The 23,551-nt window shown below is 36.9% G+C and overlaps 1 protein-coding gene across 3 annotated transcripts in view; it reads right to left on the reverse strand.

Moving 5' to 3' along the window:
• Positions 1–22,567, reverse strand: part of LOC101737310 (uncharacterized) — a 32,936-nt gene extending 10,369 nt beyond the window's left edge. Inside the window, exon 1 of one of the 3 annotated variants that reach the window (XM_004929395.5) lies at positions 22,393–22,567. In XM_004929395.5, coding sequence (XP_004929452.1) covers positions 22,393–22,425 — 33 coding nt within the window. In that variant the 5' untranslated portion in view covers positions 22,426–22,567. Of the gene's footprint in view, positions 1–15,362; positions 15,549–15,713; positions 15,842–22,392 lie in introns of those variants that run through there. The other 2 variants (XM_038014628.2, XM_062671379.1) reach the window with 2 other exon arrangements.
• Between the last annotated feature and the right edge of the window lie 984 nt (positions 22,568–23,551).

Consider the following 23,551-nt stretch of genomic DNA (forward strand, 5'->3'; position numbering starts at 1 on the left):
ATAATTGATCCTAGAATAGCGCGCTGTATATCGCTGAGTAGATTTCACAACACGGCTAAGCTTTGTTCGGAATGTGGCGCAACACGGTGGTGGCACGAACCACCTTCGATAAAATGATCATCCACTTTTAATTTCGTGCCTAGCCCACACATCATACGGGCACAACTCGTATTGACCACTCTCTAAAAGATTTTTTTTCTTCAAGCAATTGAGTTATATTAAATCAAATGGTTTATTCCACGCCATATTAACTCGAAAAAAACCCTTCTCTTCAAACTTATCGAATTCAACTGATTCGATTTTAATCTATTCACATAATACATTCACGATGCCTTTGATCGCGACCAATCGAACCTTAGTAATATTATTATGCAAAAATTCTTTTTTATTAAAATAAACGGAACTGAAGCGAAAAAATCCTTGTAATAATATCCCACGCTACCTATCAGAGTTCAGCACATCAAAGCCCTTCAAATTCCAATTTTCAATAATCTCGTCAATTTTACGCCAAGCCAATGGTTTTCATTACGCAATGGTATTAACATTTTCTAGAACCTTCGATGCGAATGAACAGCTACACCAAATGAATTTCTGAGCGTTATAAGAATTGCACTGTCTCCTTGTAAGCCATCAAGCGTTTCGCCTTTCATATTCCACTTTCGTAACATTCTCAAGAAAACTTTCTTTATCAACAATGCCATTTAAGAAAGTACCGAGGAGTGATTTGGTTTAAGCCACATTTTTGCAACTTTACAGGAGATCTATTTTTAAGTTTAAATTTTGGAGAAACTATCTTAATAAAAAAAAACCTCACCTATTTGAACGGAGTAAGCTTTATTGAAGTTCAATTAAAAACATCGAACTGTTCATGCTCAGAAAACATCCAATGGAAAAACATGGTAAAACGAGATAATGACCTCATCTTGAACAATTTAATTCTAATTCTTTGCATTCTATGTATTAGCGTAATCACTAATGGAACGAAGTGTTGGGAACTCGCTTAGGTATGTCCGTCGGCCGGCATGTGCCTTCGACATAATACATCTAGGTCAGTAGGGTCATGTTATTATATTACAAATAGGTACTCGAGTAACCATTGAATATAAGTTGGGTTACAGCCCTACTGGTAGGCCTTTTCCGTTTAGAGTAAGTGATCTTTACTGGCGGTATGACTTCTTGTGAATCTCCACGGGTAAGTACTACCTCTCTGCTTATTTCTGCCGTGAAGCAGTAATGCGTTTCGGTTTGAAGGCCGGGGCAGCCATTGTAAGTATACTGTGTCTTAGAACTTATATCTCAAGATGGGTGACGCATTTACGTTGTAGACGTCTATGGGCTCCAGCAACCACTTAACACTAGGCTGTGAGATCGTCCACCCATCTAAGCAATAAAAATAAAAATAGCATGCCACTTGAAATTCGTGGCTTCTCAAAAGGTCTCTTCGTATCTTTCGTAGGTACGTGATTATCTGACGGGTGTATTCCGGACGTGGCTCATTCTTTCGACCCGTGTTATCACTACTCACGCAGCCCATGTCACTCCGTATGTCATTGGAATGACACAAGGATCCTACGACAGATCGTCTTGGATAAGACGGCCTTTGGAATTAACAATTTCTATCATTCGAATTCCTTTTAATTCGAATTCTGTAGATCTTTTTGGATGCTGTCCATATTGAATAGACTGTTGGAGTACGTTTTAAGAATACAAGAAGACATCAAGATGAACTAAACAGACATGGGAATTCGATGTATACATATACATACATTTAAAAAAAATGTATAGGAAGATTTATTTATTGGTTCTGCATTAAACAGTATCAAAGTAGAGTTTTCTGTTGTATTATAGTTGACGGAAATACACGTGAGACAATAAAATACCCCAAATATCTTATAAAAAACTAGTAGGTCTAAGTATAATAACTTAATATAATATGAGAAATTCTTGTACTTGTAAAATTTGAACAAACCTTCTTATGACAAACAGATTTGTTTGATCTATGTATGGCTGGTTGTTTAATATCTAAAATATATTCAATAATTTTGAACGTAAACATGTATGTGTATCAGTCTTTAGTTCCTCTAATAATAAAACTGTAGCTTGGGCTCATTTAACTATAGGCGGTTTGTCCCCAATTAATTATTTTTACAAAACGCTCTTTCTTGAATATTTTATCTTGAATACCAACAAAATCCAGTATAAATTCAATTCTAATGCTAAATCCAACATAACAAGGTATTTCAAAAACACTTCGATGCAATTAAATTCAAAAAGATTTACTTATACTTAATCGTTTATCGACACGCACTATTATTATGGGATTATTCTTGCAAAAGCCGGCTCTAAAACGAACCCCACTCCACGGTATTTCCTGAGCGCTATGATATTTCCTTCTTCAAGTAAGATTTGAAAGGCATTCTGAAAGGTAGACAGCGCTATGGCATAGGGTGAACCGTCAGTTAAGCAAGACCAAAGTGTTTTAAAGAAAACGGTGGCCGTAATACTGAATATCTGATTCCAATTACCAAATCTACCGTTTATGTACGCCAAAATCTGAAAGGAATATCTACTTTGAATATTACTTTCTTGCTAGAAACTAATCAATTCACTCAAGACCTCTAAAATAAGAAATCAGCAACTTGAAATTTATTTTCTTGTGGATAATTTTTCTTGTAATACTAACTTCAAAGAGAACCATTTTTCAGGTAATTATTTCAAGCTAACCCCATTTTATAACAAAAAACATTCTTGTTAAGTAACCGAGATGACTTAGAAATGTTATTCTGTTTAACATTCACCTTTTATTTTATAAAATTGTCGGTAAAAATTCATACTTGCATGTTCACGTAACGACAGACATCATAAATTTAAAACATCAAAATTCGCAACATCCATTAGCATGCCACTTACCGAAGCAAATAATTATGGATATAGAAATTCCTGATGAACTTAAAAAAACAATCCTTCAAGTACTATCCTAATTAAGATATTTATAAACAGCCTATTTAATACTTAGCAGATGTAGCAAAGCTGTCTGAGTATTATGTTAACTTGATTAAATTGGACCATTAGTAAATTAATATATAAATGTATACACCTTAATTTAATTTTTTTCAGCGAAAACAAGAAAAAATATTTAAAAACAAATAGTTGTTAAAAGATTTTTAAATTCAGTACAAAGCCAGAAACAAAAACTAAAAAGGCGGTTGTATGGCTAACAACGAAAGCAAAACAAGAACCATTACTAATAATAAACAATAAATTTTCAAATCATTCGTTTCGTACCAAAATTGAAACCAATTCTACATTTTTTCTCGCACTACAAAGGTAATAAATTGAGATCATCGTTTGCCTAATATTGAACAATGAACCCTGTAATTTTTCAACACCAAAACCTACCGAGTACCCATTTGTATGACATAATTCAACGAGACAGAGCGATTAATTGGACACTGAAAACTAAAGTAGAAGATAAACTATCGCGGGCTGCTAAATGTGTCAGGCAACTTAATAATTCACAGGACGCAAGGCTATTAAGAGGTGTACCCGGTTAAGCCAAGCGTACGTGGGTTTTTGGTAGAATTATTTATAAGTACTTATGTTTTCATAGGGGGATTGGACTCGTTAAAACAGAAATATGTCCCTCGTCTGTGGTTTTTTTAATGCCATGAATTCGAATGTGGTGGTCGAAAAGGTGTACTTTTTTTTAATTGCGTTCAATTATCAAACTAAAAGTGTAGTAATCTCAAATTTGAAGGAATATTAATTTGTACTTTTTTTGGAACGAAGATAATAGGTAGGTTTACGGTAATCAGCGGTTTGACTCTGCCCCTGGCATTGCTGAAGTCAATGGGCGACGATAACCACCCACTATCGGTGGGCCGTGTGCACGTCTGCCTACAATGGTAATAAAGAAAAATTACGTATGGTCACGTATTCTACGTTACGTGGGTTTATAGCGTCTCTGATATACTAAAGCTTGCATTACATAACGGTACAAACTAAATAAGGGTACGTAAACTAAATTTATTTAACAAAGATACATAATACATATCCGTATCCGAAGTCGTCGTGGCCTAAAAGATAAGACGTCCGGAGCATTCGTGTTGAAGCGATGCACCGGAGTTCGAATCCCGCAGGCGGATACCAATTTTTCTAATGAAATACATACGTACTCAACAAATGTTCACGATTGACTTCCACGGTGAAGGAATAACATCGTGTAATAAAAGTGAAACCCGCAAAATTATAATTTGCGTAATTACTGGTGGTAGGACCTGTTATGAGTACGCGCGGGTAGGTACCACCGCCCTGCCTATTTCTGCCGTGAAGCAGTAATGCGTTTCGGTTTGAAGGGTGGGGCAGCCGTTGTAACTAACTATACTGAGACCTTAGAACTTATATCTGAAGGTGGGTGGCGCATTTACGTTGTAGATGTCTATGGGCTCCAGTAACCACTTAACACCAGGTGGGCTGTGAGCTCGTCCAACCATCTAAGCAATAAAAAAAATATATCCTCAATACCAATCAGATTGTGAAACTATATTTAAGAATGAAATTTTACAAACAAAAGAATGTAGCTATAAAATCAGGAAACGATCATTAGAGACTTAGGACACATTGTTCGACAAGTGGTATGTTTCCTTGTTTGGGGATCTATTGGTTTGTCCAGACTCAATATGTTATCTTTTTTTTATATTCTACCCACTTTTATAAACCTCGACTTGCAATGCTAGCTTTATCGTGTATCTTATACCTTTAAACGAGAAATTCTTGTATATTAATATATTGTAAGGAGCCTCCGAAACATCGCCAGCGAATACTCGACAAGCCTATATAAGGAGGGTACTTAGATAATTCCGAACATTTTGCTCGTTACACTCGCAGTGCACGGACGTTTTGCGATAATCAGTGTTGGTTGCTAGTAAGGTCACGTAAGCCATTTCGTTATTATTTTTGTAAATTGATTGTAGAAGTTTGCAGTAATTGGTTTAATAATAATCGTGTTGATTGTACTTGAATAGGTTAGATTTTATGATTTGAATTGTAATTATACGAATCGTTTGTTAACTTCATAATTTCTTTTTTTTTTTATAACATTCCACTTCTGATGCTAAAATCAGAAGTGGGATAAAGGACTCAAATAGCCCACAGTAGCGTAAAACTCTGAACTTTGTTTTGTTTTACAATTACTGCTTACTTTGATGCTTTCATACTTTATTTGTTATTTTTCTTGTGTGTTTGCAAATTTTAACTGTGATAATGAGACATACTGAAACTCCTACTACACGGAGGCGACCGTCTCGAGATGATTCTCGTAATCGAAAACGACGTGCTTTCGGAAGGTCTCGCGATCACGGAGATGATAGACAGAATCGCGATACGAACGATAGAGGTCGTACTTCACGGGATGGCTTGCGGGTCCGAGATCAGCGTGATTCTCGCAGTACTGATGTGCGTCGGTCACGTGCTCGGGTTAGGCGCGGGTCGCGTAGTAGGGACCGCTCTCGTAGTGCCCGTCGCGGGATGTCGAGATCGCGCTCGCGCACGATTGAACCTGTCGCGACACGTTCTAACAATAAGGCGCGCGCTGAACAGACCACCGATATTCTACGGACAGTTACGACTCCCACGTCGAATATAGTTGGTTCGAGACAAGGCTGCGTAGAATCTAGTATCCCTTGTTCTGAGGCGTCTACCCTCGCCAGTGCTTTAATGGAAGCAATTAAAACTTTGCAACCCTCAAGGTCGCAAAATTATTACATATCGAATTTTGACCCATCGATTAATAACATTGAAGTTTGGTGCGAAGAAGTAGAACGCGCCAGAGAAGTTAACGGGTGGAACGACCACGAATGCTTATCGCGAGTGGCATCATGTTTAAAGGGCGATGCTAGGGTTTGGTTAGGCGAATGGGTTTCCAACGACCGCACTTGGACTAATTTTAAACGCGAATTCAAACCTCTTTGTCCTGGTAATTTAGACTACGCCAACATATTATTTGAGGCGATGAACACGACCTCTGATAAATATTCTAGCTACGCTGAATATGCTCGTCGTACCTTACTGCGTTTAAGGATAATCCAGGGGCTAAGCGACGATTTAAGGACCCTAATAGTCGTACGTGGTATTGATAACGCACAAATCCGCGCCGCAGCTGCTAACGCTAGCCTGACTCCCGACACCATCGTTTCATTCCTTTCTATCTATACCAAGCCTTCAGCTGAAAGACGGGACAAGGTACTTGAACGTAAGAAACATAGCCAGGTTAGGTCAAGTGGCGCATCAGTCCCTAAATGTTATAATTGTAACCGATTTGGTCACGTCAGTCGGGTCTGTAGGCAACCTAAAACTGGTGCCCCGAGTAGCTAGCCCCCCAAAGTGTCTCCTAATCCAACTTATAACACTCAACCGTCGTCGAGTATCACTTGCACGTTTTGTAAGAAACCAGGACACACCGACGACAAATGTTTCATTAAAGCTAAGTCAGAACAACGTAATCGTCATAACGTTAATCTCTGCTCCTATAGATCTGACTTTTTACTCAGTAATGACATTACTTCTGCAGTCATAGATGGTATTCCAACAGACGTACTCATAGATAGTGGAGCCCTCGATGTGTCTCTCATTTCTTCCGATGTTTTGAAGTATTTTACGTGTCAGCCTAAGCCGAGACGTTGTGTGTTAAAAGGTCTTAGCGATAAGGAGATAGTTGCAACGTCTTACGTCACGCTCACTGTAGAGTTTAGCGACATCTCGATCGAAGTAGATTTAGTAGTAGTTCCGGCACCTTTTATGAATGCCCCTGTCATAATAGGAACTGACGTGTTGAACCGTGACGGAATTACTTATGTTCGGACTAAAGATAAACAATATCTCACGCGTACCGACGTAGTTAATAAGGAGGTTAGTACTGTTGGGGTAAGCGAGCAGTTTAAAGTAAATACACGTCTACAGGGTGCAGAGCGAGAAAGCCTCATGTCCGTCATCAATGAATTCTCTCAATTTTTGATAACGAGTACCGCCGTGACTACAGTCCAAACGGGAGAGATGGAGATAAAGCTTACCGACCCCACACCTGTCGTTTACAAACCATATCGGCTTTCATATTCCGAAAAACTTAAAGTACGGGAAATAGCTCAAGACCTTTTAGACAAAGGAGTTATTAGGCGTTCTAACTCTGAATACGCGAGTCCAATAATACTTGTAAGAAAACGTGATGGTTCAGATAGACTGTGTGTGGATTTTAGAGCTCTTAATCGCATCACTGTAAAAGATCGCTACCCTCTTCCATTAATTGACGACCATATCGATAGGTTAGGTAGCAATAGGTTCTTTTGCTGTCTTGATATGGCTACGGGGTTCCATCAAATTCCCTTAAGGGAGGAATGCATTCATTTAACAGGGTTTGTGACGCCAGAGGAACATTTCGAATATGTTAAGATGCCTTATGGCCTAGCTAATTCTCCAGTAGTTTATCAGCGGATTATTAATAATACCCTCCGTGCACACATAGATAAAGGGAATGTTCTGGTCTATGTCGATGACGTACTCCTTCTTAGCAACTCCGTAGATGAGGGGATTGAGCTTTTACGCAGAGTGCTCAGAACTCTCACAAATGCTGGTTTTTCTATTAATTTGGGCAAATGTTCATTCCCGGTCACGGAAGTTGAATATCTGGGTAGACTTATAACTCAAGGTCAGGTTAGGCCGAGTCCCCGGAAAGTGGAAGCGTTAGTTAATACCTTGCCGCCAGCCAATGTTAAACAAGTACGTCAACTTCTAGGTCTAGCGGGTTACTTTAGAAAGTACATAAAATATTATGCTTCTAAGACTGCCCCTATTGCTCTTCTCACCCATAAAAATGCTAAGTTCAACTGGACCCCTGAATGTGAGTCAATTCGCCTAGATTTAATCAAAGAATTAACTAGCGAACCAGTCCTCAAAATCTTTAACCCGGACCTCCAAACCAAAGTCCACACGGACGCTAGTAGTATTGGTTATGGCGCTGTCCTTTTACAAATTCATCCAGACTCAAAAAAACATGTAGTGGCGTATTTCAGTCGATCTACTCAAGGAGCAGAAGCTAATTACTATTCCTACGAATTGGAAACCCTTGCTGTTGTCAAAGCCCTCCAAAACTTTCGGCACTACTTAATTGGCCTAAAATTTACCGTAGTTACCGACTGCAATGCACTTAAGTCAACTGAGCGTAAAAAGGATCTTCTCCCCCGTGTAACTAGGTGGTGGATGTACCTCCAAGATTTTAATTTCTCAATTGAGTATCGTAAGGGAGTAATGCTACCCCATGCTGACTATTTAAGTCGAAACCCTGCTTGTGTCAATCAAATCTCAAGACCCCGTAACTGGGCCCAGATCGCACAGACAGCGGATAATGAAACACGAGATCTTATCGAAAAACTTCACAACGGTAGGTTAGACACTGATCGTTACCAGGTCCAAAATGGAGTTCTTTACTACAAATACGTCCCAGTAGGTCAAGACGCAAGGCTGCTTTGTTATGTACCTAAAGGTCATCGTCTTAGTCTATTGAGAGTGTTTCATGATGAACATGAACACATTAGCACAGAGAAAACTCTTGACCTCATTCTACGACATTTCTGGTTCCCAGGCCTCAGACGATTCGTTTTCAAGTATGTCTCCCATTGTCTTGTGTGCATCTCTCCAAAAAGAGTTCCCCGAGCTCCTTTACAAAACATAACCTCTTGGGAAAAACCCGATACTCCCTTCGACATAATCCATGTTGACGCCTTGGGACCGTTACCTGTCTCAGGAGGGTATAAATTCGTCCTTATTATTGTAGACGCTTTCACGAAGTATACACTCCTCTATCCTATTTGTCGACAAGACTCTATAGAACTTAAACGTGTCATGACTCAGGCTATTTCTTTGTTTGGAGTGCCTAAACTTATGATTACCGACAAAGGACGTATGTTCGAATCTATTGAATTCGTCACATGGATCAACGAATTGGGCTGTGATCTACATTACATCACGCCGGAGATGCATCGGTCCAATGGTCAGGCGGAGCGGTACATGCGGACTCTCCTCAATATGCTACGCATACAAGCCAACCACAGAAATCAACAGTGGTCTGAGACCTTATGGAGACTACAGCTGGTGCTAAACATCACAAAACAGAAGACTACACGAGCTTCCCCTATGAATCTCCTTATAGGCACAGAATCTACAACTCCTGTGATCAGAGCGCTGGTACGAGATGTAGCGATCGAGGGTGGGGCCTCTAACAGAGAAGCCCTGCGTGAAATCACAAGGAGTAGAACTCGTGAACTTCTCCGACGTAACCAAGGCAGACAAGATGAGCGAGCCAATCAAGGACGACGTGCGCCGCGCCAGTTCAAAGTTGATGACCTGGTATATGTCATCAAAAACTCTCAGTCGGCAGGTAAACTTGATTCCGGCATGCGTGGCCTGTATAAGGTTGTCGAAATTCTACCCAGTGGACGCTATACTCTACGGCTACTCAGCGGCAGTTATGGCAAAACTACGCAAGCAGCTGCACAATATATGGTGCCGTGGCGGGGCGAGTGGACCCCTGAGACATGTGCTGCCTTCTTTGAGAGTAAGTAAAGCTAATGATGATCATTGTTCACATATACATGTATTCCTATGGTGAACCCGAAGGGTGAGCTATAGATGATTACTCTCTATTTACGTATCCCTCACTCGTGTGATTAATTCTACACGTTGAGATGCCTCAATACAATCGGCCTAGGCTGGCGTATTGAGAAGCCTCGGCACGTTTGAGTACTGTCGGCGTGTCGGGAAGCTTCACACGTTTGAATACGCTCTGCGTGTGGAATGCACTCGTACGTTTTTAATACGATTTTCGTACGAGTGGGTCTGGGACCATTTTACGTATCCCTCACTCGTGTGATTAACTCTACACGATGAGATGCCTCAATACAATCGGCCTAGGCTGGCGTATTGAGAAGCCTCGGCACGTTTGAGTACTGTCGGCGTGTCGGGAAGCTTCACACGTTTGAATACGCTCTGCGTGTGGAATGCACTCGTACGTTCTTAATACGATTTTCGTACGAGTGGGTCTGGGACCATTTTACGTATTCCTCACGCGTGTGATTAATTCTACACGATGAGATGCCTCAATACAATCGGCCTAGGCTGGCGTATTGAGAAGCCTCGGCACGTTTGAGTACTGTCGGCGTGTCGGGAAGCTTCACACGTTTGAATACGCTCTGCGTGTGGAATGCACTCGTACGTTTTAATACGATCTTCGTACGAGTGGGTCTGGGACCATTTTACAGGGATCACTGGTAACCAAATGCAGAAGACATTTAACGAAGGACGACGCACACTGTGCCCTTGGATACTAACAGGAATATGCGCATTAGTTTTTATACTTTCGAGAGTGATGTATGTGTGTTATATGAGCAACGATGATGACATACGATGTATGAATTAATTGACTGTGGACAGGATGATTGTGCTGTAAGTTTGAGTGCCCCCAAGCTTCTCCGAATTATTGGTAATGGTTTTGTTCTGTTTTAGACGATGATGATGAGGACACCATACAATCGGAGCCCGTTCCTTTGACCGGTCTGTCTATGCCCTTGCTCGATGACTACGTGGAGGCTAACCCGCAGATCTCTCCAGTAGCGGGACCCAGCGGAACCCAAAGGATTTGTGTCGAGGACGACTCAACGTCAGGAGAGGCCGTGTAAGGAGCCTCCGAAACATCGCCAGCGAATACTCGGCAAGCCTATATAAGGAGGGTACTTAGATAATTCCGAACATTTTGCTCGTTACACTCGCAGTGCACGGACGTTTTGCGATAATCAGTGTTGGTTGCTAGTAAGGTCACGTAAGCCATTTCGTTATTATTTTTGTAAATTGATTGTAGAAGTTTGCAGTAATTGGTTTAATAATAATCGTGTTGATTGTACTTGAATAGGTTAGATTTTATGATTTGAATTGTAATTATACGAATCGTTTGTTAACTTCATAATTTCTTTTTTTTTTATAACATTCCACTTCTGATGCTAAAAATATATATAATCTGAATCTCGGAAACGGCTCCAACGATTTTCATAAAATTTAGTATACAGGGGATTTCGGGGGCGATAAATTGATCTAGCTACGATTTATTTTCAGAAAATGTTGTTTTAATCGGGTTTTCAATAATCCTCTTCCAGACATCTATTGGCGAATAATAATACTATTTTTAAAGACACAATAACACTAAACGTATTTCAGCAGATGGCGTTGTTAAGACACTCGAAAAAAACAATTTATCAAAAAAAAAAAAACCGAGCAAAGCTCGTTCATCGTTTAGTATACTACTAATCACAACGGGCTATATATATGAGCGAAATCCATAGTATTGGACCCCCGACTGACCTATCGTATATTGATGAAACTATGCTAGAAACCCTCGCTTCCCACACTACCATTAGTGGTTAGCAGGTGACGAGCAAATCGTATCATAATTAATAGAAAAATGTACTCTCACTAATATATTTTACTAAATAATAAGCTTATTTACTACTAGCGACCCGCCCTCGCTTCGCTTCGGAAACATTAAATTTTATTATTGATTTAGTCTAAAAATGTGTCAAAAAAAATGGTCCAGCCGTTCCAGAGATTAGGCGAAACAAACAGACAGACAGACAGACAAAACTGTTATTTTGATGTATGTACCGTATATAATAATATATTCATATGCATGTAGTAAAAAGCAGTTATTTCAATATTAGAAACAGACACTCCAATTTTATTTATATGTATAGATGTACTGATGCGGGCAATAACCCTCTATTGTCTCGGGTCACATTAACACCAATTGAGCTATAGACTTATCTACATATCTAACAGTTAATAATACCGATAAGAATTCTAAATGCAGCAGATTTGATAATGTGTGAAATTAAATATTTTAAACTAATTTTCGTGCAGAGCAGATTGTCTGGCGACTCTCGACGTGGTTCCACGAATTTTGCTAATAGTAAAGTTTAATAACGCCGGTGAAATTTAAATTATAATAGTTTCAGTACGTTTCAGCACGCCCTTTTGTATAAAACTGTTCGTATCAAATGTGGTTATGTAACATTTTGTGCTTATAATACATACCTTAAATACAAACCGGACATTTTGACTTTGCCCGCGTAAATTAAGTATTCAATCGTTATTTAGTATCATAAATTTACTTTAATTATAAATTATTTTAATTCAATAAATACTAGATTAAGACCGAGATTTTCTCGTTTTTTTTTTTTTTTTGATAACGCCATCTTGTTGTGTCTTTAAAGCGGTTAGATGCCCTCAATTAAGAAAAATAGTATTATTATTCGCCAATAGATATCGGGAAGAGTTGATTATTGAAAACACGAATAAAACAACATTTTATGAAAATCGTTGGAGCCGTTTCCGAGATTCAGATTATATATATTATATTAATATACAAGAATTACTCGTTTAAAGGTATAAGATAAGATAATAATAATAAGATCAGCTAAATGAAACTGCTTATGACCGCTACGTTATTTAATAATTTATTTTGATTTTACAACAAATAAGACCCAATAGACTTTCGCTAAACAAACCACACATATAGCGTACTTTAGCGGTACGTTAATACCAAAAATTCTCAACGAACAACCAAACAGTGATCGTTATTAATTATATTAGAATATTCAACCTAGGCCTTAAAGCCTTAGTAACGTTACAATTTTTCAATAATTGTAGATAGAACAAACGTGTCGGATTAAATGCTTTCCATTGATTGGTGTCAATTAATTACCGGAGCTTATAAATAGCGTGAATGCTACCATGTTGAGCCGTATTAGTTAATATTATATTGAATATCGACTTTCCTTCGCTTCAAGTCGAAACACAGGTCTATGGCATGCCGAAAATAAGTAGCAAAGTTTAATTGTAAGTGTAGAATAAATATATATAGAAAGTAGCATAAGTAAGTAACATAGTTGCACCTGATGGACGGAACTATGATTCTCCTTGCAACCTTTTTCTGTAATGACAAAGACATTTCATTAATTTATAGTGTATCTAATTTACATGAGGAGATGTATGTAACTAGAAGATGTATGGAAATGGTAGTAAAGTTAGAGGGGGAAGATGTCGGCCGAAGAAGACATGGATGGAATGCGTGAATGACGATATGAGAGAGAGAGAGAGGAGTGTTGAGATGACGGCTGAAAGAAAAAAATGGAATAGAAAAAATCGCTGTGTCAAACCCACCTAGTGGGATAAGGTTGAGATAATGAAGAAGCTAGTGTATCTAATTTAGTACACCAACATTATTTATCATTTACGTTTTGCGTTCATTACTGCTGGGGTTGGTCTACTTTGGATGCTTCTAGAACGGTCCCTTACACAATACCGTGCAAACAGAACCTCGTATTAGCGCGTCGCTTACAAACTAATGACACAGAACACGCAAACACTTATCTAGCCACATAAAAACGTCAGATATTTTACTAAAAAAATTATATTGCAGCATTGCATATAAATTGTGGTTTTCAAAAGCTGAATAACAAGTTAATAGCAGTGTTATGGTGAAAACTTGTAAACTTTTAATTTTCTTTTATACGACTAGTTCGTTTTAAAGCTGAAAAACTGTTGAACAATTTATTGCGCACGCGAATTTGCTGGAAACCTTTTAAACTAATACGTAGCTTAAGTATGCGTAGAGGAGTATAGAGGTCGCAGATGAAAAAATTGAACATACTTAAATATGCTTTTTTTTATTGCTCAGGAGGATGGACGAGCTCACAGCCCACCTGGTGTTAAGTGGTTACTGGAGCTCATAGACATCTACAAAGTAAATGCACCACCCACCTTGATATATAAGTTCTAAGGTTTCAAGTATAATTACAACGGCTACCCCACCCTTCAAACAGAAACGCATTACTGCTTCACGGCAGAAATAGGCAGGGTGGTGGTACCTACCCGTGCGGACTCACAAGAGGTCCTAACCACCAGTAAGACTGAACTAAAATTGTGAACAGGGTTAGGTTAGACGAATTCATATTTTTTTTAAATCAATTACTTTTTTTGGGGAGATCCGAAAAATTGACATATTCAAATCAAATCAAAAAGATTATTTTTAAAGGGCCTTCTAGGACGCTCTTAAATAGTTATAACTTTAATTCGGAATGCAGTTCCGGCATACATTTTTATTTGTACACATTATTATGTTTTAAAATAATATAGATGACTTAAACTTATAATAAATAGGTCTTTGCGGATCGCCTGACCCAAGATCTGTTAGTACTTGGTTGGCAGCGTACAAATTCAAGCTTCATCTATTGACAATGTTTAATGTTAAAACGATATTAGCTTTGAATTTTTTGAAACATGGATATTCAACCTTCGGCCTCTAATCTGCAAATAACCTGATATAGGCAACAACTTTTAATACGTAATTTCACGTAAAGATTGATCGTAACTTCCGAAAACATTTTCCTATTTGATTAGGGGGACGTTAAACAGGCAATTCGTTAAGTAAATATGGAAGTTTTCATTCATTTCGCTTATAAACAGAACCGTACTCGTTCTTTGTTTATTTTATAAGCATAACGTGAACAATTTATTCCTTACACAAGATAAAACAACTCAGAAGGTTATATTATAACGAAATATAAAAAATGGCCGCTAGGAAGTACATGAGAAAAACCAAAAATTCGATTCAGTGCCTGAAATTGGAAGAGGGTTTTGTCCAGCAATGGATAAATGTGCTGTGTGTGATGATGAAATTAATTAATTGATAATTGATAATTAATTAAATATTTACTAACAATCACGCCACGTTAACTGGTCCCGTTATAAGTTCGTAAAGAACTTGTGTTACAGGTTACCAGATAACGGAAATAAATATAAGATTTTTGTCATACACATACATATATTTCATATACATCCATAACCCTGGAAAAGACATTTATATTTATCATACAAATATTTTCCCTTGGCGGGATTCAAACCCGCGACCCCCTTGTGTAGTGACCATGTCACTTACCACTACACCAGACGGAAATAATAATAAAAACCTAAGAATATTTTTCAGTTTTACTTAAAGATATATCATTCGAATCTTTACGACAGGAAATATTTTATTTGTTTCGTCTTTAATTAAAGAGTTCCAAAATGAAACATTTCATGCCATCTGTAGTGCTTGCTTTGTATCTGTGACTACTACGAAAAGGGCTATAAATAAAGGAGTTTATTTGAACGAATTTATGATAAGGTTTATCTTCACATTATATAGCGAGAAGTCATGAAAATTATAGGATTGTTTCAGTACATCATTAAAATTAAAGTAGGAACCTACTAAACAAATAGCTTACTTTCTGTTCCGAATATTTCGCAGGCAGTTCAGCGTCGTGTTGGCTCTAGCAGGAAAAATGCGACTGGTTTAAAAATATTCAGTTTTCTTTAAAAAATACACTTTTTTCCATAATTTGTTTTGTTTTCTCATTCAACCGCCCCAAGCTAAGATTTACTAAAAACTCATACGAGAATAATCAACGCAAAACGTGTTACTCAGAAACTGCACAATTTCCGCGAGCCTTTCTTTGTGATCCTATAAATATATTATAAGTAATGTGTTGTTTATTGAAACAAAACAAAAACAAGTTGTTACTCTGAAAAGAGTTGTTTATTTCATTATTATTTTATTAACTTACTTCAATACTTACAATTATTATGATTATTTTCGAGCCTGCAGAGAGAAACACCATTGAAAGCTATTGCTTCAATATTTAATCTTATCTTTAAATCTAAATTATTTATTCTTTAAGAAAACACGTTATCTTTTCGAATGTACAAAGCCAGAGAGAAGTTTTTTCAATTATAGAATGAACATAGCTGCTACCATAGATAATACTATTATGATAGTCGTAGCTAATGCGCGGGAAATTTAAATATAATTAAGGGCCAGGAGAGCTTCATTTACATATATTTTTGGAAGTGAATTTATGTTTTACTGCGTCATAAAAAGGCATCAATTTATAAATTTGCGTAATTGCTGGTGATATGTCGCATTTAAAGCCCGCATGAGTAGATACCACTATCCTAATCTATACTTTAAAGCTAGCAGCGGCCTTTACGTTGTGTGATCTGTGTGGGTTTTTTTTTAAATTGCTTTAGATGAGTGAACTATCGGATTGACTGTTGACTATTTCTAGTAGCTAGATTTTTGTTAAAGACATTTTAAGACCTGGTAACTAAGACCTTTAAGTCATGTCTTATTATAATTTATATTCCTATTTTTTGAAAAATGATAATATGGAGTGAAATGAAATTAAATGAAATTAAGATGATTAATTTGAGTCATTAGTCAACTGAAATGAAATTAAATGAAATGAGATGATATGGGATGAAATATAATCTCAGTAAAATGGTGGTCATTTACTGAGATTTTTTCAGTGGACTTTTTGTAAGATCCCGAGAAGTTACGTCCAGCGGCTTTGTTTCATTTTCTCATTTGCCGTTTCATTTCACTTTCATGCATTTCATTTGTGCACTTTCACAGTTATGAAACAGTTAATAAACCACCGTAATTACATATTTAAACCTGAAGAAACACTAAATAGACAAAATAAAACTAAATCACACAACTTCACTCCTCGCGTTCCCGCCAAAAGTCCCTAGTATAGTAGATAGCTACAGGAGCCCATAGAGCTTATAAAAATCGGCACCGACGTTGAAGCTTGTGTTTGAAGTCTGAATCGTATAACATACTGACCCACCTTTCAAAGAAAAATGCAATTAGGTACACAATAAAGAAAAAAAATCATTGAAATCAATTAGGTGTAACATCCCCCCTTTTGAAGTCACAAATACCATACTAATTAATTCGAATACCAAATATTTTGAACAAAGATATGGACCTAATGATGCGTTCAACTGACTCATAATTGACTGTTTCATGAGTCAGCACGGTAAGTACGACTTGCCCGCCTATTTAAAATGCATTCAAACGAGAAACACCGATTGGATTGGATTTGTCCATTTTGTAAGGGTTGAATTGCAATACAATGCAATTATAACATTTCCATTTGAAATTTCAAGCTATTGAGTAAGGACATTCAGTAGTATATTACGTATTTGGGAATTTTAAATTTAGTTAGATTACAAAAAAAAATTGCAAATAAAAAGTCGTCGTGGCTTAAAGGATAAGATGTCCGGTGCATTCGTATCTAGCGATGCAACGGTGTTCGGATCCCGCAGGTGGGTACCAATTTTTCTAATGAAATACGTACTTAGCAAATGTTCGCGATTGACTTCCACGATGAAAGAATAACATCGTGTGATAAAAATGTGATAAAAACAAACCCGCAAAATTTTAATTTGCGTAATTACTGACTGGTGGTATACCACCAGCCTACCTATTTCTGCCGTGAAGAGATGCGCTTCGGTTTGAAGGGCGAGATAGCGGTTATAACTATACTGAGACCTTAGAGCTTATATATCAAGGTGGGTGGGGCATTTACGTTGGAGATGTCTATGGGCTCCAGTAACCACTTAACACCAGGTGGGTTGTGAGCTCGTCAACCCATCTAAGAAAAAAATCAGTTATCTGTAAAGTCGGTTTACTGACGATAGTTGGACGTGACAACGTCATAAGAAAATACTGATCGAATGGTTTCATTTTTCAAAAGAAAATTTTAATTTTATTTGTTAGATAAATATTTTGTATGGATATAGAGAAGGAGGTAAATGGAAATCGCTATTGAATTGATCGTGACGCTTCAGTTCCTCTCATGATGTTTTCAATGTTCAAATTAGACTCGAATTGACTACGGCGTTCCATGATCGCGTCTTTGTTGTCGTCAAATAATTGGAGAAATTTATTGCCAGTTTAGCCACGTGATCGTGGAACGCCTCAGAGCGAGGTAACGCCGCATGCGTCATGTTTTTTCGTGCGTGCAGCCGGCTCCATCGAATTATAAGACGTTGTCACGTGAAAAAAAAATATAGTTAGGCAAGCCGCAAGCCATGTTTCAAGCTTCAATTGAAAAATACCTGAAATATGGTATGCTCTTATTACTAATTCATCGCACTGAGGATGTTGATGCAGTTATTTATAAAAGAAAATTCTAAAGCACACTGTTGTCCGGTTAAAATTTACCCGTTTCTTACAGAGCTCTCGTTTCATATTTATATTCACAACGTAAGCACCGAAAATTTCTATTCCGTGAAAGGAAACGTCAGCAGCAGCCTTATGATTACAAAATAAAATACGTTTTCGAGGGCAGTACCTACACATCTGTCAATAAGAACTTTAGGAAAGAATTTAGTAGTTGAAAGAAAATACAAAACTACTTTTACATATTTCACGATCTTATTTAATAACCTATATGAAACCATTTGATTTGAAGCGGACAGTCGAAATCGTAGATAAAGCAATACAATTGCCACCGTCTCCTTAAAAAATGAGCTGAAAAACTCAACTGGTAACAGAGCTGTCTCCAAAAAAGTCTGTCAAAATCTTTGTTATCGTTGATTGACTTTTGTTTAATACACATTTATCACGATACGTTTGAATAGAAAATAAATTTGATTATTAATTTCGTTGTACCGGATGTAAAAAAATCGAGTGTGCTGAGTGTGTGAGATCGGATTGATTTTTAAAGAGCGGTTAGGCATGCGGGCTCCTTGCGCGAGACAAAGGTGTGTTACAAATAAAGCTGCTCGCTTTCTTCTGCACGTACTCTCTTGCAATTCAGGAGTTGTTCATGCTGATGTATATACAAGATGAGACTTTTTATACGCAGAGACCTTACTAACCTTCAATACTGCTTGGAAAGAAAACTTTTTGAAAATCTAAGGAGGTTAAATTTTTAAATTGACTTTCTCATTTTTTTTATACGGTTTTTATTTTGATTAACGGCTTAAAAATGAAGACCCGAAAATGTCCTATTCACTTTCAAATTCAAAGATACATCCCAAACCAGAAACTAAATCCCATTCCAATACCACAAAAAATAATCACAAAGAAAAAGTCGCATATTTCCATTCGCAATCAGATCGCTCCTTTACAAACGTGCCTGGTGATTGGTACGTGTTCAGAATGACGGACCACGCGAAATGTATGGAGACACTTCTCATTCAGAGAGCTTCAGCTGTTCGCCCTCTTCATTGTTTTATTGAGCTGTTGTGATTTATTGTCAGAATTATATATGCAGAGTTGTTTTTTTACGACCCCTTTTCGTTCTTTCTGTAATTTTTGTTCTCCGACTCAGACATTTTTGCCCGTTTGAAGGGTAAGACGAAAGAAAATGATGATTAGATCGAATTTCTGAAGACGAACACAACAAATACGTTGCAATTTCCAGTTAGCCATTAGCCCCATCATTGATTGTAGCCTTAATTTTCCACAGTATTGTAAACGCTAAATACGGGTCTAGTCCTTGCCATAGAAACAGCCATACGTGTATTAAGCTTTAATGTTTCATGAAAAATTTCAATAATTTACAATACACACAGTCGATAATTTAAGTTATTTTAAAAAACTTATGTGGATGAAAAAATAATAAATTTAAAGCCTATTCGTAATTCATTCGTTTTGTTTATTCATTGAAACTTAAAATAACCCGGAAATAAGGTAAAACCATTTATAGTAATATTAATGATCAGAGAGCGCTCTTAAAAATTATTGTCATATAAAAATGTATAGAAAAATTTGAAAAATCTATTCACTTTACGCGCGGTAAAACTTAGAAGTGTTCCTTTCCAGATGTACATATTTATCTATTTTTGTTTTTCGTTTTTCTAGGGTCATTTCCGTTTTGTTAAATAAAAAAATACCAATATAATATTATTTTGCGCTGATTCAAACCAGGCCCTAACCTAAATACTTGGGGGAAAATGCAAGAAGGAAGTTAGATTACAATAATTTTGAGATTACTATTGATGTTACTAAAGACAGGAGTGGACCATTGGCTCGTTCGCTCATCGTTTGTTTACTGGTGGTAGGACCTCTTGTGAGTCCGCGCGGGTAGGTACCACCACCCCGCCTATTTCTGCCGCGAAACAGTAATGCGTTTCAGTTTGAAGGGTGGGGCAGCCGTTGTATACTTGAGACCTTAGAACTTATATCTCAAGGTGGGTGGCCCATTTACTTTGTAGATGTCTATGGGTTCCAGTAATCGCTTAATACCAGGTGGTCTGTGAGCTCATCCACACATCAAAGCAATAAAAAAATAATTATAAAAAAATCTACAGAAAAAAAAAACGGGCCTGTCATGGCTATTTTATTGTTCAGTTGAATTAAACTGAAACATTGTCTTTTAAAATGACAATAAATCTTGATTAAATGAATTCTCATATCATTCGGGCACACGAAAAACCGGTGTATACCGTATCCGGTTCTCTAATATCCTTACGATATGATTAATGATGATCACGTCATCATATATCTAGTGATATGTACAAAACTAACGTACGCTGGCAAATGAACTGAACTTCTGCATCGAAAACAGTTTCCGTGTTCATTGAACTCCACTGATGACTGAACGAAATTCAATACCTACGTGAATCATTGAATAATTCATTTATTACGACGAATATTTTATCGAGTGCCTTTAATTAATGACATTTTATATTAACTACTAGCTGATCCGGTAGACTTCGTAGTGCCTCAATTGATAAATAAAAGACCTAAACTTTTAAAATAAACTTAAAACAAACAAAAGGAATCCATCCAACGGAAGACACATCAAAAGGAAAACAAAATTGTTCTTTTATTTAATTCCGAGCATTTTCATATTTATCTACCTTTTAAACCTTCTCTGGACTTCCACAAATAATTCAAGACCAAAATTAGCCAAATCGGTCCAGCCGTTCTCGAGTTTTAGCGAGACTAACGAACAGCAATTCATTTTTATATATATAGATAGATTTTAATATTATTGTACCTAATTAAAGCTTAATCAGTTTTATTTATTTATTTTCCACTTATGTCCGCTATGAATAAAATTTAATATCGTGACGGTTTTCATGGTCACCCATTTATTCTTTCGTGTAAATAAAGTAAGCACGGGATTAAGTTATAAACCTTTCTAACATTTTAATTAACATTGGTTTTATGCTAACCATACCGGCTGTAAAAAGTTGTAGATCTTAAGATAACGAATTAAATTAAATCAAATAAAATACAATAATGTCAGTTTTCGAATAATTTAGAACCTGATTGAATATTTAGTGAAACAATTTAATCATTACATTCTTAGATCGATAGAAAATTGAATAGTTGAACACAGATCGGCGAAATTGATTCTATCGAATAATATCTACCAAAGAACCCTTATCTATTAATGTAACATAAAATCTAGGTATTATTTTTTATGATGTGAAACATACGGCCCTAATCTATATATTAATACGTGAAGCAAAAACTTTGTATCCCTTTTTACGTAAATTGCGCGGACGGAGGAGTAAGAAATTTTCCACACTTATAGAGAATATAGAGAAGAAGTACAATGCTAATATATTTTTTAAATAATGCATAAAAGATACATTAAACCAAGAAAGAAAACATTACACACACTACATACCATGTATTTGACGCACACACGCATGCATACTACCTATATGTATTGTCAAACTTTTGTTCTTGACGTTTGTGGTCAAAATGAGAATAGATTAAAGTCTTAGTTTGTCTTTATTAATATTTTTTTATAGTGTAGCCTTGGCGAAATTTGTGATTATAGAAGTATAAAATACAATTATAATAGTGTACAAACTTACAATTCCAATTAATTATAGTCGAATTTCGACTACTGCGGGACCTCTAGTAATAATAATTCTCTGTACTGTCAACATGATTACATTTGAGATAGAGTTTCTAGGATGAAACTGCATTCCGAATATGAAAACGGTTCGAAAGCACATGCGAAGGCCTATTTTACATAAAAACACAATGTAAATTTATGTTAAAATACACATCTCTAGATTGTTACTTAAATAAATGAACGTATAAATGTGTTGTTGGAATTTTAGAATGCCTTACGAAGTCAGTATATTACAAATTAGTTTTCGTGAAACGTACACAGGATTGTATTGCAATTACACACATTGACAAGCGTGCCAGTATTTATGGATGAATTAAATAATATCAGCGAATGCAAGGAGAGTAATTTAAAAAAAAAAGAAGTTCAAATATAATTCTTTTGTTAAAAAAATTTAATTTGACGATTCTTTTGCATATAATTTCTTGTCGTGAACGTAAACCTTTATTGTGTTATGAATTATTTAAACCGCAAAAGTTAAATGAACTTTGAACGGATTCGTTTTTCGTATGAGAATTCTACGAAAAAAATCATCAAAACTTGCAATTTACCGTCGCATTTGTCTCTTAAATAAATACATTACCTGGCTCTGAGTCTTCTGGGACCACCGGAACATAGCAGCTGGATATTACCTTAGTTCTCTACTGTGTCTGTGTAGACTACTAAAAGAGCAATAACTTATTTGTGATTTTAGAGACGGGATCACGGCCCACTTGATTTTACACGGCTCCTGGAGACCATAGATAATGTGAAAGTTCTCAATTCCATTGAAACAACGACTGTCACAGTTAAGTATATGTTTGCATTAATTGTGTTAGCATTTAGAGTGAAATCAATGTATACCTAGTCAGGTCATAAGTATTGTCACACAGTAAAAACTTTTCTTTTAGAATGCTGGCCACAAAAAAGTTTATTGAATTCGAATTTCGAATTGTTCATGAAAATAAAAATGTATACTTTTAGAATTTTATTCATTTTTAAATATGGAGTGGACACTTAAAGAAGACCGTGTTGCAGTTATTGCGTTGCATCGTTGCGGTTACGCGCCAATTCAAATTTTTAACATACTGAAAAATTTGAATATAACCAAAAGATTCGTTTATCGTACCATCAAACGATACAATGAAGACTCTAGTGTAGATGATAAGTCAAGAAGTGGTCGCCCTCGGTCTGTTAGGACTCCAGCAGTGATAAAAGCTGTGAAGGCGCGAATTCAAAGAAATCCCAAACGTAAACAGAAACTGTTGGCCCTTCAGATGGGGTTAAGCAGAACCACGGTGAAAAGGGTGTTAAATGAAGACTTAGGGCTTCGGGCATATCGAAGAAAAACAGGACATCATTTGAATGCTCGGCTAATGGACCTGAGACTGAAGAGATGCCGCGCTTTGTTGAAGCGGTACGCGGGAAAAAAATCGGGAAATTCTTTTTTCGGATGAAATAATTTTTACCGTAGAAGAGAGCTACAACAAACAAAATGATAAGGTGTACGCACACAGTAGTGAAGAAGCGAGCAACCGTATTCCGCGTGTCCAACGAGGTCATTTTCCATCCTCGCTCATGGTATGGTTGGGAGTTTCTTATTGGGGCTTAACAGAGGTACATTTTTGTGAGAAAGGTGTAAAAACGAATGCAGTTGTGTATCAAAATACAGTCCTGACGAACCTTGTGGAACCTGTTTCTCATACCATGTTCAATAACAGGCACTGGGTATTCCAACAAGATTCGGCGCTAGCTCATAGAGC

The sequence above is a fragment of the Bombyx mori genome, chromosome 12 (genome assembly GCF_030269925.1).
Source record: "Bombyx mori chromosome 12, ASM3026992v2".
In the NCBI taxonomy this organism is placed as follows: Eukaryota; Metazoa; Arthropoda; class Insecta; order Lepidoptera; family Bombycidae; genus Bombyx; species Bombyx mori.